The sequence below is a fragment of the Glycine max genome, chromosome 4, assembly GCF_000004515.6.
Source record: "Glycine max cultivar Williams 82 chromosome 4, Glycine_max_v4.0, whole genome shotgun sequence".
In the NCBI taxonomy this organism is placed as follows: domain Eukaryota; kingdom Viridiplantae; phylum Streptophyta; class Magnoliopsida; order Fabales; family Fabaceae; genus Glycine; species Glycine max.
Window position 1 is genome coordinate 49,693,092 of NC_016091.4, and position 16,203 is coordinate 49,709,294.

Here is a 16,203-nt window from a genome sequence, read left to right on the forward strand (position 1 = left end):
AATTCTATTAAAAAATAGGGGGGAATACGCACTTTAGTCTTCAAAAGTGTGAGACACTATTATTTTAGTTCTTCAAAAAATAATAAAATTCAAAAATAAATTTGTATGTTATCACTTTAATTCTTAAACTTAAATACTTATTGTTACCTGAATTAATAAAAGAAAATTAAATTCAAAATTGTGCTAAAAAAACTAAAGTTGAAAGTCCAAAAAATTTAACATTGGCCATAAAAAAAATCATGCTCCAAAATTGTATTAACTTAAATTTGAGAGTTCAACAACCAAAATGAACCTCTTAAAAATAAAATAAATTATCTCAAATTTGAGAGTATAACCAAAATGAATATTTAAAAAAAAATCAAAATAAATTTTTTTAAAAATAACAATCAAAAATACATTTTAACCTAGAGTATACACATTTGTTATATTTTATGACCTGAATTTAAGATTTCATTAATTCTTTACATATATTAAAACTGAGTTAAATATTACTTTTTTAGCTAACAAGTTTTATTGTCATCTTCTATAATCAATTTTTAATTTGTCAAAAAATAGGACAAATAAAAAATAAAATACATTTCATTCAATTAAAACATGAATTAAGAGCCTCGATATTCCATTAAGTTGGAATTTGTATTTTCATTTATCAATTTTAATTAAAATGTCATATGTTAGTCTAACTTATTGTTGGGACTGTAGACTTATTATCAATGGTTTAACTTATAAAGGGTGAAATTTTTCATAAACGATAATTGTGCAATTATTATTACTCTTTTTCAGTTGAAATATAAAAAAAATAAAAATCATACGCTGCACAAGATATAAGTGCACGAGATTTTGACGTCTTGATGAAATCTTTAGTATGGCCTTTTGAATGAATTGAATCTTTAGTAGTCTATCAGTGGTTCCATCAGAATAAAAAGATTATCAGCCCAGACGTTCTTTGATCTTTGCATGACATTTTCCAACAGACAAAATGGCATCAACAAGTGCATAGTATAAAAATAATATATTAATCACAACTTTGTCTCAGCCTGAACTTATTATGGATCCGTTAATCTACAAATGGAAGACATTTGTTGGTATACAAAAGAATGAGACATTCATTACATGATTATACAAAATTGTTCTTTCATTAGCAAGTGTCAAATAAAACCATTAGACTTGATCAGCCAAAATGATGACCAAAAAAAGGTTTCTTTCATCATACCTATATGTTCCGTGTCTACTTTTTTCCTCACGAACAAAAGAGAGGGGCCCCGGTTTGACATTGAAGTTCTCACACTTCTATCTCAAAGCACACTCATCTGCAATGAACCAACTAGTACCTAACCTGTTAAATGGTTGATGATCGTCTGCAGCAACAATGGATCAAGTCTGATTCCACACATCAAGCTCCTTCTGCAACATATTTTAATACATATACATGTGTTCAAAGCAGAAATCAACCAGCCTGAAGCTGTAAAAACTCTGGCCCTCTAGATGCAAAATGTGCCAGCATAAACTTCAAATGACAGTGGTGCTAGAACGAGCTACCCTTTGAGCTTCTTCCAAGTCCCTCAAAAACCTGTAAATTTACAAAAACACCTGTTACTAAGAAATCCAGACTGTTACCTGGTGCCGAGCAAGTTGAATGTTTTTGCAGTTAACTAAAGCACCTTGAACCAATCAATGAACAACCAACTATAACAAAGCCATCAATCTGTAAGTCAAAACCAACTCACTTCGAGCAACATTTAAAATGACTAACTAGCCCAAACTATGACTCCTTTCATGTTTTGCAGTCAACACATTACACAAGATAAAATTGGAACTGTAAATTAAAAAATTATTATCAATTCTAGCATGCCAAATTGAAAGCACAACTGGAGCAAACAAAGTGGACATCTCCACTAATCAAATTCAAACTATCTTTATGACTTAATCATACCTTTTAGAATTAAGAACAGAAGAGCCGCCAAGAATAAAACGAATGCCGGTATTGCTGGCATTTTGTAAAGCAACAGACCGTGACTCCTCATAAGTTGTCCCACCAACAATGAAGATGATCACATCCTGTGGCCTGCTTTTCATTTAGTCATCAACAACAAAGATCTGATTATTCCATAATTCTATGATAATAATGGCTATTAATAAAGATTAAAAACTTCCTATTACAAATGCGCTGTCTGTACTGGACTACTGGTCAAAAAACCTTTTACTAGATGATTTGTCAGGACGCAGGAGTTGAACAAATATTAAACACAAAACTTTGCATTGAAAATTTTCAAACTTCTAAATAATCCTTTTTTAAAATGAAGCACGTGAAAAATTCAGATAGACCTACAATAGCTTTATCAGATAACTAACCAGATTAACTCCAAAAGTATAGTTTACTCTTGCAGCTGTTAGTCAAACATAAGACATTTAACAGATTGCATAATTTACAGATTTGTGAGAGGTTATGAAAAGCATAGGGCATAGACCAGAGCTGCAAGGGATAAAATCATGTGATGTCAGTGCTACCACATGGCAGAAGTTATAAACAGTAACAGCTCAGATTAAGGTTGTTAAAACTTTGTAAGGATAGGCAGAATGGGATTAGTATTTGTCTTCCCTTGGAGACCATAGCCACCAATCTATTATGGGGTTCTGTACTATGGATAAAATAAACTATAAGTATAATACAGAAGGAATTGCAGAATTCTGTACATATCAAGTGATTGAACCCACTACTATTGTGTTGCGAAAACTCAAGATAGTGCACCTTTATTAATGTGTTCCCAAAGTGAAGCCTGTCCTACCTCGTTACACGTTGAATTTCTTATATGATTTGTCACATAAATGGTGCCACATTACATTGTAGACAATTGAAATAATTTTCTACATCAATTTGATAAATAGTTAGTGCTAAAAACTAAGAAGTTTGTCACTGTTATTTCACTTCATTAAATATAACATTATTTAGCAATCAGGAAGCAATGTAGTGGCATCACTAATCATGATAGAAACCAAGTTACATCTAGAAATTCACAAAAAAGATACAATTAAAAGTTTATATTTAATAGGACAAACCTTCCCTGTTGAAAGTGATTTCCAATGAATGGGTAGTCCACATCTCTCAACCTCCCTTTGACAATGCTTTCCATGATTTGAAACAGAAGTGGCTGGTGCTGGGTGTAAACATTCTCAACACCCTGCACCAAAACTCAGAAAAGCAAGAGTTTTTAAGATTGAAGACTTGGATCATCAAGGATATGGTATAATAATCACAATATTTCTATGCATACCTTCAAACCACGAGCCATGTTACGGGCAATATTCATTAGATCTCGATTTCCAAAAAGATCACCAGTTCTCTTGTCAACACCTGCTTGCTTCAGAAGAAACTGGACAAGCTGTGGCGCCACAACAAAGATCAATATCAGTAACTTTCTCATGTAACCATATAAAAAACAACAGTGGCATCCATCCATATTCTGTTCTTAATTTAACTTTTAATCTAAAAACATCGTACCCCATTGCCCAGAGACTCTTCGCTATGCGAAGGTATGGGGGAGGGATATATTGTACGCAGCCTTACCCTTGCATATGCAAAGAGGCTGTTTCCGGATTCGAACCCATGACCAACAAGTCACCAAGGCACAACTTTACCGTTGCACCAGGGCTCGCCCTCTTAACTTTTAATCTAATTGAATGTAAATTTCTACATTGAGAATCCAAAGCCAGTGATATGACAAGACAAAACAACCCCAAATAGTCTCGCCATCACTACTCAATTATCCAAAGGATTAAAAGGTACAAGTTCCCATAAGGTTTAGAGACTGACATTCAGACATTCATGCATGAGAATAATGGATTTAAGAAGAAAAGCAACAGTTTAAATTAGTTTACCCCAGGTTTGTACTTGGCAGATCTGGAAGCCAATTTGTTGAAGAGCTGCATTAATTGAACAGGGCTATCTTTCTCATATCGTAAAGCATACAGCATGACCAGACGTAGTCGGTCCACATCTGATATGCTTTCATTGTTTAGTAGATTTGTCACTGCCTGCAGGAGATTACATTAGAGACGACATAAGTTATCACCTTTATTGTTTTAAAGTTTTCATCAGTACATATAATAACAATTAACAAGGGAAAATAGAAAACCTTTTTTTTATGTAGGGGAAGGGGGTTATAATAAAAAGATTGCTTCATTTACGTATACCATATAATCTGTCATGATACACATGAATATTTTGCCAAGTGAAACCAAACTACTAAAGATGAATATTATTCAAGGATTTGTTTACTCTTATACTACACTGTTGATTGTTGTTTTTACTTTGTATCATTGCTGGGAAGTCAAATATGAGTGAAGAAGTCCCACATTGGAAAAAAAAATGGAATTATGAGTATAGAGTAAGTCAGAAAAACTCATTTCATCCATGAAAATAGCAATTTATGAGGGAAACCATATGAAGCTTAATGGGTAACCCATTGTTGGGCATACTGGACCAGCAGTTAGGAGCTAGCAAATAAAGAAGAGAAGGGGTAAGGGAAGGATGGGCGTAACAGAAAGGACAAGTGCAATTAATGAGTGGAGAAAGATGGTAACAATTCTATATAGAGGGGACAGGGGAGGTGGGTTGGAAGGTATGACAGCATTTGCAAAGGATCATTGGGGAATAGCTGAGAGTAGGAGTCAGTCCTTTCTCACTTCTCAGTGCAGGGGTCCTTTCCCTTCTTATGTCTTCCATTTTTTTGTAGTAAGTTGGAGCTTGCTCTAATAAGCACCCCAAGCACTAGGGTAACCCTCCCTTAAAAGTTAGCTGTTAAAGGGGGGAGAATCAAGCCACTTAAGTACTCCACCAAGCATCCTAATACTAGATGTGGGACTTAATACCAAGTCCCTATCAAAGCATGGCCCTTGAGAGCCAACCTTCCGGCGGCTGCACTCTATGACACTTCACTCAGCCTTATGGTCATCCCCTCCATAAGTAGCCCTTTCCAAGACATTAAGAACCAACTCTGATACAAATTGATAAGCACCCAAGCACTAGGAGAACCCTCCTTTAAAAGCTAGCAGTTAAAGGGGGAGTACCAAGCCACTTAAGTACTCCACCAAGTATCTCATACTACTTAATGTGGGACTTGGGCACTCCATAATACCCAAGTCCCTATCAAGCTCCCACTCAATATTTCAATCTTCATATAGTTTATGTTTTGAATTCTGTAACAGAGGCTCATTCCTTTGGATTCAGTGACTACTTCCGTATAAATAATACCTTCAGTTCTTATTTTTCAATTCAGTTCCTATCAGAACCCTAGTCCTGGGACTCGAAAAAAAATTATTTACTTTAACCTTTATTTAATGACCATCCAAAACTTCTGAAATTAGAGCAAAAGCAAGGAGAATATTTCAATAAATTAAGACCATATAATATATACCTCAAAAGCAGCTCCTTGTCCTCCATTGCAAGCCAACTCCTGTTCTGTTTGCGAAACTGACATAAGTTTTCGCTCTTCAACTATCTTGCTCATTTCAGTTACTAAAGTAACATGTTTGGTCACATTTCCATGCATTTTTCTGTACTCAGGATAATTATCAACAAATTTGGCCATGTCCTCTGCCAAGAGTCAAATCATAAAATCAGTGAATTTTATACTATGCCACCAAGTATAAATAAGTTTCACAGATGACAGAAATTTATTACTCTGATGTGAGAGAATAACAATACAAACCTATTGTTTGGATGTTCTGGTTACTTTTTGACACTTGCTGAAATTCATCAACCATCCGCTTGATATTCATACCTATATCTCCAAAATTCTCATACATGTTAGCTTTGAAAAATGAATCTTGTTCTGATGATAACACAACCTCCTGTAACAAAAAATAGCAAAAAAGTTACCTTTTAATGAGCACAAATTCTGTAATGCAATACACTAATGACATAATTACCCAGTTTAAGAAATGTTCCAACCTCCTGATCCTTTGGAAATTTACCAATGGATTTTAAGTCCACTTTGTTGTCTTGGATTCCTATTAATTCATGAACCATAGCCTGTACAGTATAACACCACAATTGAGCATTACTTATATGAATAAACAACTTATCAGATTATAAGCACTAGAGATATGTTAATCTTCCAGATACCTGATAGGTCCATTGATTTAGCAGTGGGGTTACAGGATCATCCCTCCTGTCAATCACTAACAGCAGTGGAGAAACTTCCATTCGCCTAAAATCAAAAAGACCACTTTCCTCTTGGTACATCAATTTCTGTTCAAGCCCAGTAACGTAAATTAGTTTTCACTATGTGTGCAAGCACAATCATTAATGATAAATATGGCATGCTGTGATACACCCATTGCCAGAATGCCAGCCAAAAGAACATATACATTAACTATGTGTGTACAGCAGTATGCATGTGCTCAAAGAAAAGCTCTATCTGATTCAAAATCATATAAATGATGAAGATATAAAAGCTTGAATTCATCAAATAAACTGGTAACCACATTTCCAAAATGCATATATAATTATCTAATATAAACAAAAAACAAATGCAGTGAGTTAGAAAAAGTGCATGAACTCACAGCTGCTTCCTGTGCTATCCTTTTTGCAATGTCAGATGTCCTTTGATACCTAATTACTGGCCTTCGTTTTAATGCCAAAAAAAGAGCTGCAAGACCATCAACAACCCTATCAGAGAAGCGCTGCACTGTTGAAGGATCTACCATAGCTGGGAGCATATATATGTAATGTGAAGGCACGTGCAAAGTGAAATGATACGGATCAATGGCAACAAAATCTGCATAGAACTCCTGGATGATCAGGACAACAACTGTGTCAGAATTAAACATTGCAACACAAACCCTGCATTTGAGATTGCAATTTGAAACATAAAGGTTGGGGGGTTCAAGGCTTCATGCTCAACAAATGTGGAGTCATTTGTCAGATAAAGAACAGGATGGTGAATAAGCAAACTATGCAATTATAGAAGGAATAAGAAAGAAGCGGATATCCTTCCATGTTCCATCAGGGATTTTTTTCATGAGAACTTATAATATTTTTGTGACACTATCAAATGATCTGTATTTTTCTCATCTATTTTAAAATGAATTCTCAGACAAGCATCTGTCATCACAAAATTTTATGCAGCTCAAAAACCACAAAATGGTTATAGCAAAGTAGGCCAAACAGGAAGGAAAAAAGTAAGCAGTAAAGTGCACACATAAATAACTACCTGAACTTGCTGGACAACTTCCTGTTCATCTGAATCAGCAAGTAAGTGAATCTGAGTGTCCTTCAATATGTTGGAGAAAACTGTAATTTCAGAATGGATTCACAAAGTGTCTTCAAATCAATGGGAGAAAATTACTACTTAACAAGGGGAAATTAAAAATTAAATTCTAAAGGATTGCCCTGTATCTTATCTAAGATTCAAGCAAAAAATTTAAAGAACCTACATAGATGATACTCTCCAAATCTAGGACTAGCCAGTTGGCGGCGCAAAAGCTGGATATTCTCCGATGTAGGTCGAAGGAAGTAAACAGCCTTGAGATGCGACATTGATTCGTTTGACTTGGAAATAGAATCTACCAACTCTACCAAAAACACTTCTTTCTGAAGAAGCTCCGACTGTGAATACACGACACTCACAATACCTACCTGCACCAATTTTCCGAAAAAGTGGACTCCACATCAGAACACCATTTTCCTCCTTAATAAGCTCAAGCAAATAAATTCTACAAACCAAGTCCGTTTGGCAGGTTGACTTATGGTTTTGATGAAGTAAAACAAAATCGTATAAGCCAAACTCATAATTCTTTAGTGTCTTGGCCATAAAACCACCGACAGTGACTTTACAGTTTACACAAACATATCAACATTATAACTTACGAGCATAATGTCAAAAGAGACCAATATCACAATAATCAATCAAACCGTTATAGTTGTCAAAAGTAGGGAGCTTCATGATTTTGTTTCCCTTAATGAAAAATACATATATTCATATAATGCGGAGTTTCGCCGTCAATTCACAGTGCTTTCAAAACTACAATCTGTTCTCACGGTCCACGAAAAATTGCAAATAGATAATTGGAACTACCACGAGTGGCACTAAATCGTCCATGATTCAGAGTGACAATTGGAAAAATAAATAAATAAGTAAGAAAAATCGATCCAACGGTGAACAACACAAGTAATTTTTTATTCAAAAGAAAAAAAAATGATTGATTGATATTTTGATCGGATTTCCCAACATTGTGGGAGATCGTTGAGACAAAGTGCAAGTACCGTTTGAGAATCGAGGATGAGAACCTTCATGCCGGAGATGTCCTGCAAGATGCGATTGATGTAATCGCGCGCAGAGGATGTGACCACCATCTTATGTATGTGTAGTGTAGAACTTGAATCTCTCCGTGAAGATGATGAATCGTTGAGCCAGTTCAAGTGTTTAACTGCAGCGAAAGCGAATCAGGAAGGAGCAGAGAAGCTTAGGGGTTCAGACTTCACAATTCAGAAATTCAGATCCACGACGAACGAGGACGACGAACACTTCGTTCCAAACGCACCGTTTTAGAAGTTGTTTTTGTCTTTATGACAATTTTTGTTGCGACTCCTTTACTTTGTTTGGTCACCTCTTTATTTTTTCTTTATTATATTTTATATATGCATAATATGTTCTTTTTTTTTTACTGAATCATAAAATGTTATTAACTAGTTAATTATTTCCAGATTCTCACTTAGATAAAAAAATTGTTTTTATTTACACTAATGAATATTAATTGTTTATGTAAAAATAAAGAATAAGATAAAAAATAAACTTTGAAATTAACTTCGAGGCTCTACATGTGAAAAACAGAAATTCTAATTCGCAGAAATATAAATGGAGTAGTTTAGGAATAAATGATAACTTTAATTTTCAGTTTGATGACTTTTTTTGGTACACAAAAATTGTTAGGATGGGGAAACCGTGTAGGACATCAATGTATGTCAAGGCTATAAGCAAAAGTTTACCTAGAAATTTTATTATACATACCTAAATTGCACACAATTTTATCTGGTCTGTAATTACTTAAGGATTGCAAGTTGATAACTAATGGTATTAGACTTAAATTATTAACTTGACCAGAATGTTGAATAAGTGAATTACTAGTCCAACAGTGAGTTATTAGTTTAATAGCAAGTTCCATTTTGTCCTTCTTACTATATTAGATGAATACCCTGATACAATATTGAGTTAAGTTGACAGACAACTTAATTTGCCCAACATAAAGAAGTTCCTTCATAAGATGAAGTGATGAGAGGATTTTTTTTTATTTTAATTTTGGTAAATGAATGGGATGATTTGTGGTAAAAAAATATTATTACACTTTATTATAAAATTATAGAGAAATTTAATACATTTTACTTCTTTTTTCTACAAGTGCTTAATCTTTTTTTTGTCTTACAGAACAAGTGCTCAATCAGTTAATCTTATATATAGCTAGACAAATCAGTAGTCATAGATGTTGCTCCAACATATATTTTCGTGACAAGAATTATCGAATTCACCAAAAAAAATGACAAGAATTATCGTGAAAATGTGATATATAATGAATATACTACTTTTTTTATGTCATGAATATACTACTTAAAATGGACAGTATTGTTTTAAAAACAATAATTAAAATTCCGGAATGATTTTTATTTTTTAACATAAACCTATTTACAATTTTTTATAAATAGTCAAATTCATCATTGAAATTATGAGGTGCTAATAAATTGATTGATATCTAAATGATAAAAAAATTCAAATTTAGTATTTAAATATGTTAAAAATACGAAAAATTAATTTTACAGATAATTTAATCACAAATTAATCTTAAAATTTACAATTTATTGCAAAATTTGTCCTAAAAAATATAATTTTTTGTGAAATTAGTCTTTTGAGCATTAAAATTTGATTCCACAAATGTAATGAGAGAACTAATTTAACACACTTTTATATATTTAGAGTAAATTTATTTTATATTTTGAGAAACCAATTTATCATCCCATGGTGGCACCTTCATGGATTTTTTATTATTTTTACAGAGCCCAAAAGGATTGGATGTGTGGGATTGGGCCGTTGCACTTGCAATACCCAAAAGATTTGGTTACATCTTTTGGTGGTTTGGCTTGGCACTAGATTCTTGTAGCCGAATATGGATTTGATCAAGGCTTGGAGGTTGAGTCCTTCTGTAAGTGCAATTCCCTCACCATTCTGTGCTGCTCCCATTTGTGTAAGAACTTTCTCTTTTCAGTTTTCAACTTCTCCCTACACTCGTCCAAAGCCTCTAGTTCCTATTCCACGTGGCAAAAGTAGAGACTCTGATTCTGAGCCGCTTCTAGAATCTTCCATCGTGCAAGAAGTTTCATTCGACGACGACGACGAAGAAGAATTCCTTGACGAATTTGAATACGGTACAACTGCACTCAATCTCTTAATTTTCATTGTTTCTCTTTGTCTTTTCGTAGACTCGGTTGAATTTCTCGATTCATTGCGCAGATGAAGCAGCGGATGGCGATGAATACTATGAGGAAGAAGAGGAATACGAAGAGGAGGCTGGTGTGCCTTATGTAAGTTTTTGTTGGGAAAATTAGGTGGATAAATGCGTGTTTTTGAGACTACGATGTGATTTTGCACGTTTTGAAGGCAGGTGATGGCGGCGCAGGTGGCGGAATCTCCCTCGCCGGAACTTGGTGGGATAAAAAAGCACTAGCCATTGCTAAAGAGGTTACTCTCTCCTTCGATGGCGAATTGCAAATTTATGCTTTTAGAACACTGGTCAACTGCACCATTCAAGTTCGCATTGAGAACCTTTCCAAAAAGTAAGACATTGTTATTAATATTAGTAGTAGTTATGCTTTTATGAATAAAGGCATATCTATACTGAACTGTTTGTGATGAATCTTTGCTTAATTTATGTAATTGTGGGATCAGATATAATATGCAGGGATTGTCCAATTGTCTATGAAATAACGCATGTATGTATATCTAAGATATCTAGGGAATTTTAGAGATGGTCGTCTGGTGAAATTTACGTGCTATATAACAATGTTTTCCTCCCTAAGAAGTGATTTTATATCGAGTTTTATCTTTCTTTTAGGTCAATTGCTCCTGTTATTTATAGTTATTCTGAGGCTTATTTCTTTCGGTCATATTTGGTATACTCAGATAGGGTGTCTAGGCCAGATTCCAGAATTTGGAACCATTTGATCAGTATGTGAGCAACTGTTGCAATTTATCTGTAAAGAAGATCTACAGAAAAAGGAAATGTTGAAGTTGAATGCAATTTATTGGTATTCAGTATTTCTATGCCCCATAAGAAAACAAAGGTTTTATTTACGTAGTTTAAGGACTGTAAAGCACAATACTTCTGTCTTTTTTTGCATTTCTCCTAACGAAGAAAAGGTCTAAGACTTTTATGATTATACCATGTGTTTAGATTGGTATGGAGTGCCTGATTTATCACAGTTGGAGTGAAAACCTTTTTCATGACCTATGACAGGACTTTTCACCATATAATTAAAGACAGTAAATGCTATTCCTTTGTGTACATTGCTCAATGATTTTTTTTTGGCTTTTAATTACACCGGCACTAACCAAGTATGGATAATCTAGATCATTTCGTGTTTTTCACACGATGCAATTTGTGGCTCGAATTAATATTCCATTTATGCTTAATCTGCTGCTGAACTTGCTATTATAGTGAATGGCTGGCTTAATTGTTGAGTTCTGCCTATAGGTCTGGTTCCCCCAGCCTGGAAGATATTGAAGCCTTCTCTGCAACATATAGAGCAAAATTGGATGAAGCAGAACTTGCCAAATCTGTTCCTGACAATATATGTTTGGAGGTACCATTTCAAGTATGATCAATATATATAAGCACCAATTATGAAGTACTCTTCTATCCTATTAGTTTCATGTGTGACTTAATCAAATCCACACAGCTATGGACAATGTTTTTATGGACATGGACGGATCTAGGTTTTGAGGTTTGGGGGCAGTTGCTCCCCAAGATTTTTATTTTTTAATATGTATAACTACAAGTTGTTCCCATAAAGTGAAATGTAGTAAAAAAGTATATTGTCCCCACAAATTTATATATATGAATATTGCTCCTACAATTTAAAATTTTGGGATCCATCGCAGCTTATAGGGCAAAGGTTATTATGTTTTACCCTCTAGATTTTGAGGGATGATGCTAAGGGATTGAAATTTTGATCATCAATGTTTCATGTTATTGGTTCTATTAGCTCGTTTCTGATATGTGTTCCTTTAGGTGTCTTCTCCTGGCGTTGAAAGAATAGTTCGGATTCCAGATGACCTAGATCGATTCAAGGAACGACCAATGTATGTGAAATATGCCATTAATGATGATCTAAATAATCCAGCTGCAGAAGGTGATGGTGTCTTCAGGCTTGAATCCTTTGACATGGAAACAAAATGTTGTACCTGGGGTTTAGCAGATGTAAAAGTCAACAGACAGAAAGCAGGGAAAGGAAGACCACTGAATAAAAAGCAAAGAGAATGGCGTTTAAGCACCCCCTTTGATTCCTTACGTTTTGTACGGTTGCACTCTGATATTTAAATAATTTATTTTCCCCCAAAGTTTATGATTAGATTTCCATTTTTCGTCTGTATGTGCGTCTGTATATGTACATGCATATAGACTGCATGAATAGATAATTAGAACAATTAGCACATATACTGCTCATGTTCTAACTAGTTCGTGTGAAATGTAAAGCAGAAAACAAATTAAGAGATGCGAGTGGATCAAGAGACATTGGATTGTTTCAGCTTAACCAATGGTCTTGAATTTGAGTTCTAGACATGTTGTTCAATGAGAGTTTTGTTATCCATAATGATGATTCTATCCAATTCAGGTTGCCTCCTATGGAAAATACATTTGGTTCAAGCAATATATCTGTGACATACATTGCAGTTTTCCCCAAGGGTGTGTTTGACAATGAGATTGAGATCATTTTATGATTCCTATCTATAAGCTCGAGTCAAATATCATCTCATAATCCAAATATTGATTAGACAATGAATAAGTCTCTTGCAAAGTATTGGTTCATATCATCACTTGAATTACCAAGTCTTCGTAGCTTCTTGCTTATTTATCCAGTTGTCATCTTATCTTCAAAAAAAAAAAAAAAAAAAAAGAAAATTTGTGTAAATTTCAATGCATTGGATCACACTTAAGTCATAAGTGTGTTCATCACATTAGATTGACTTGGTGAATTCAACAATCCAAATCAAACCAATTAAATCACTTTGGTTAATTCAATTAATTGATTTTTTTACTTCAAATTTTAATTGGATCGGTTTTAGATCAATCCAAAAAAAATAATATCTAAACCAAACTAAATTAAATATAATCAATCCAGATAAATTTAATATAAAAAGAAATGAAAGACACTCCATTCTACCTACCTAATACATCAGATCCTATCTCAAAGAGAAATTATATTAATGTTACAAAATATACAATATCTTTATAAAATAAGAGAAATATAAGATGTGATAAAAAATGTTCATATCTTAACATACCGACGAGTCCTCAAGAAAATCCAATTAGCTCTCTCCATGTGACCTAGTGTATGTGATCCAAAGGAATATTGCCTATTCATTGAATGTGATTAAGAAGGGTAAGAGGCCTACCCGTTCTAAAGAGTCCTCACTTGGATGGTCCACAGACCCTCGAGTGTTAAGTTTAAAGGGCATAGGTATTTGTTATACTCAGTCGATTTATCCAAATTGTACAAAGAGAAATAGTTAAAGACTATTATATGATTGTAAATTGCTCTAAAAATAAAGTTTTCTAGGATTCTTATGGGTGTATGGTCTTATTCAAGCGCTCATATCATTTTGCAGAAGTGACATAATTGCCAATTTGAACAAAGAGAAGTCATTTTTCTAAATGCTTTGAATGTTCTGTTGACTTTTGGTATAGACAAGTACCATTACTGACAATGATGCACATAAATCTTTCTTGCCAGACACAAGACGATGAGTTTAAAGTCTGTTGATCCATTTTTGTGAATCAGGCTGTGAACGGGGTTTGGTAACCCTTGCAAAAACTAATGGTCTATATATATTGTGTAAACCTACAACTTTTCTGTGAAATGTACTTTTTCTTAGCTCCAATAACTTTGATATATCTTATGGTATTAAAGTCCTGTTTCGTAAGTAGACAAAACTAGTATGCTGACCTTTTCGTTTTTGTAGAACAATTTTTCAAATCAAATGTCTAATTGACATACAGTTTAGTTTATATGAGAAAAAAAAGTGCCACGAACACACACGTCTGTATATGTAAATGTAAGATGTGTATTAATTATTAGTTTTTTTTGTCAACAAGAGGAATCGAGTCTATTACATTTTTTTTCTTTCTTAACTATCCATTGACTCAACCTTATATCTCCCTTCACTTTCTCTTCTAAGATTTATTAGATTTGTCTATGTAAATGTTTGTACTTTGTATGTATAATGTATTGTAATAAAGTAATTGTATATAACTAGTAGTATCAACGGTTGTATAATAAGTTAAAGTAAATTACACTAATAAATTTGTAGTTTTGTCAAATTTCTCTCAAAATCCCCCCATTTTTTTTTACCTACATTAATTGTGTGATAAATATCACACTTACACTCCTTGTACCTCACATTTTTTAAAGATATTACACCGAGTACTCAATAAAGAAGCTGCTATAAACGTTAAGAAAAAGGATGTTTACGTATAAGTTGAAGAAATCTAAGGAATGTCATGGCAATTTACTTTTTCTGAATTTGAGCCCCGCGCATGTTTGTAAAAGGTATAAAGTGTTTTGCCTCCTCTTTACTTATCTTTTGTAAAACGCGGGCAATAAAGTAGAAACCTTAAACAATACTATGTGGCACGGTTGGTGATGAGACGCAGAAAGTGAGAGAAGCAAGTGCGGCGAGATTGCAGGTAAGGTGGTAGACTAGTAGTTGCGCCTTCCAAAACAAGGAAACAGAACTCTGCTCCTTTTTCAGCTTTCTGTGTTCTCTCATTGGAGGACGGCAACACGCCTAAACATTCAAAATTAATAAATATTCCCTCTCAAGCAATGAACCCGAATCATGAATCTGCCACCAAAATAGGTCCAAAAGAAGATACCCACTTTGTTTTTTTTTTACTTGTGACTTTGATTATTTTCTTATCAACTTTGGAACATTTTGTTTACCGTTGCTGAAAGCGTTAGGAAGCTGAAACCAGGCCTACAAGAATTAACCTAAAAAAACGCGGGAAACACATTTTCTAACATTAACACATTCTTTTTTATCGGTTGTAATTTATTGAAAATAATATCATATTTAATAATTTTTTCTTTGAATTTTATATTTTTTAATAAATTTTAACCAATCAAATAATATGTTAAAAAATATATTCTTATCACTCCTCATTAAACTAAGACAAAAATAGAAATAAAACTATAAAATAAAAAATGAGATATTTTCATTCATTCATTTCCTAAAGAAGAAATAGATTTATATATAGTTCTAATTAATGCCAATCAGTGGATAATAAGGTTATGTTGGAAAAAGCTAGCTGAAAAAATCGATTGATAGCTAAAAGTTAAAAAATTAAAAATTAATTTATTAAAATATAAGTATTTGATAAAATTAACTGTTAAAGTAGCTGAAAATGATAAAATGATATAAAAATAATAAAATTATGATTTATTTTAAAAAATAATAAGAAAATTTAATAAATATATTGAAGATAAAAATAAAATAAAAAATATAAGAACTATAAGTTAGCATTTTAAAAAATGTTAGTTTAAGTATCATTTCAAAAAATACTAAAAATTATTAAAAAAACTTATTTATCGAATAATTAAATAAATTTTTTAATTAATAGAAAAACTAAAAATTAACTAGTGTTAACATCATATTATTCTAAACATAAATAAAAACTACAATAAATATTAGGACAATCCAATATAATCTTTTTGTGAGCATATTTGCAGTTCCTAGGCCCAACAGAAAGTGTCTGGTGTTTATCGACCCTTAGTCATAAGACTCATAACCTTCCCCACTATGCTACTTTCTTGGCTCTGTCTCTCTGTTTTCGGCAGAATAAGGCGTATTCGTTGCATGCGAATGATGTTGATGTGTCGCAGTGCGGCATTAACCATTAATATAAAGGACTATTGTCTCTGTGTTACATCGTTGAATG

The 16,203-nt window shown here is 33.3% G+C and overlaps 2 protein-coding genes across 2 annotated transcripts; one reads left to right on the forward strand and one right to left on the reverse strand.

Moving 5' to 3' along the window:
- Positions 1-994: 994 nt before the first annotated feature.
- LOC100782786 (vacuolar protein sorting-associated protein 45 homolog) lies at positions 995-8,603 on the reverse strand. Its single transcript, XM_003523350.5, has 13 exons — positions 8,264-8,603; positions 7,435-7,636; positions 7,212-7,291; positions 6,562-6,789; positions 6,122-6,247; positions 5,948-6,028; positions 5,706-5,847; positions 5,412-5,590; positions 3,874-4,029; positions 3,270-3,377; positions 3,055-3,176; positions 1,931-2,062; positions 995-1,567 (listed from the first exon to the last, which is right to left on the reverse strand). Exons 1-13 carry the CDS (start codon positions 8,351-8,353, stop codon positions 1,507-1,509), a joined length of 1,707 nt encoding a protein of 568 aa, XP_003523398.1. The 5' UTR covers positions 8,354-8,603; the 3' UTR covers positions 995-1,506.
- A 1,470-nt stretch (positions 8,604-10,073) lies between these two features.
- Positions 10,074-12,875, forward strand: LOC100783320 (uncharacterized). The gene is made up of 5 exons (XM_003523351.5): positions 10,074-10,414; positions 10,500-10,570; positions 10,647-10,822; positions 11,740-11,848; positions 12,277-12,875. The coding sequence occupies exons 1-5, from the start codon at positions 10,156-10,158 to the stop codon at positions 12,583-12,585; spliced, it is 924 nt and encodes a 307-aa protein (XP_003523399.1). The 5' UTR covers positions 10,074-10,155; the 3' UTR covers positions 12,586-12,875.
- Positions 12,876-16,203: the final 3,328 nt, after the last annotated feature.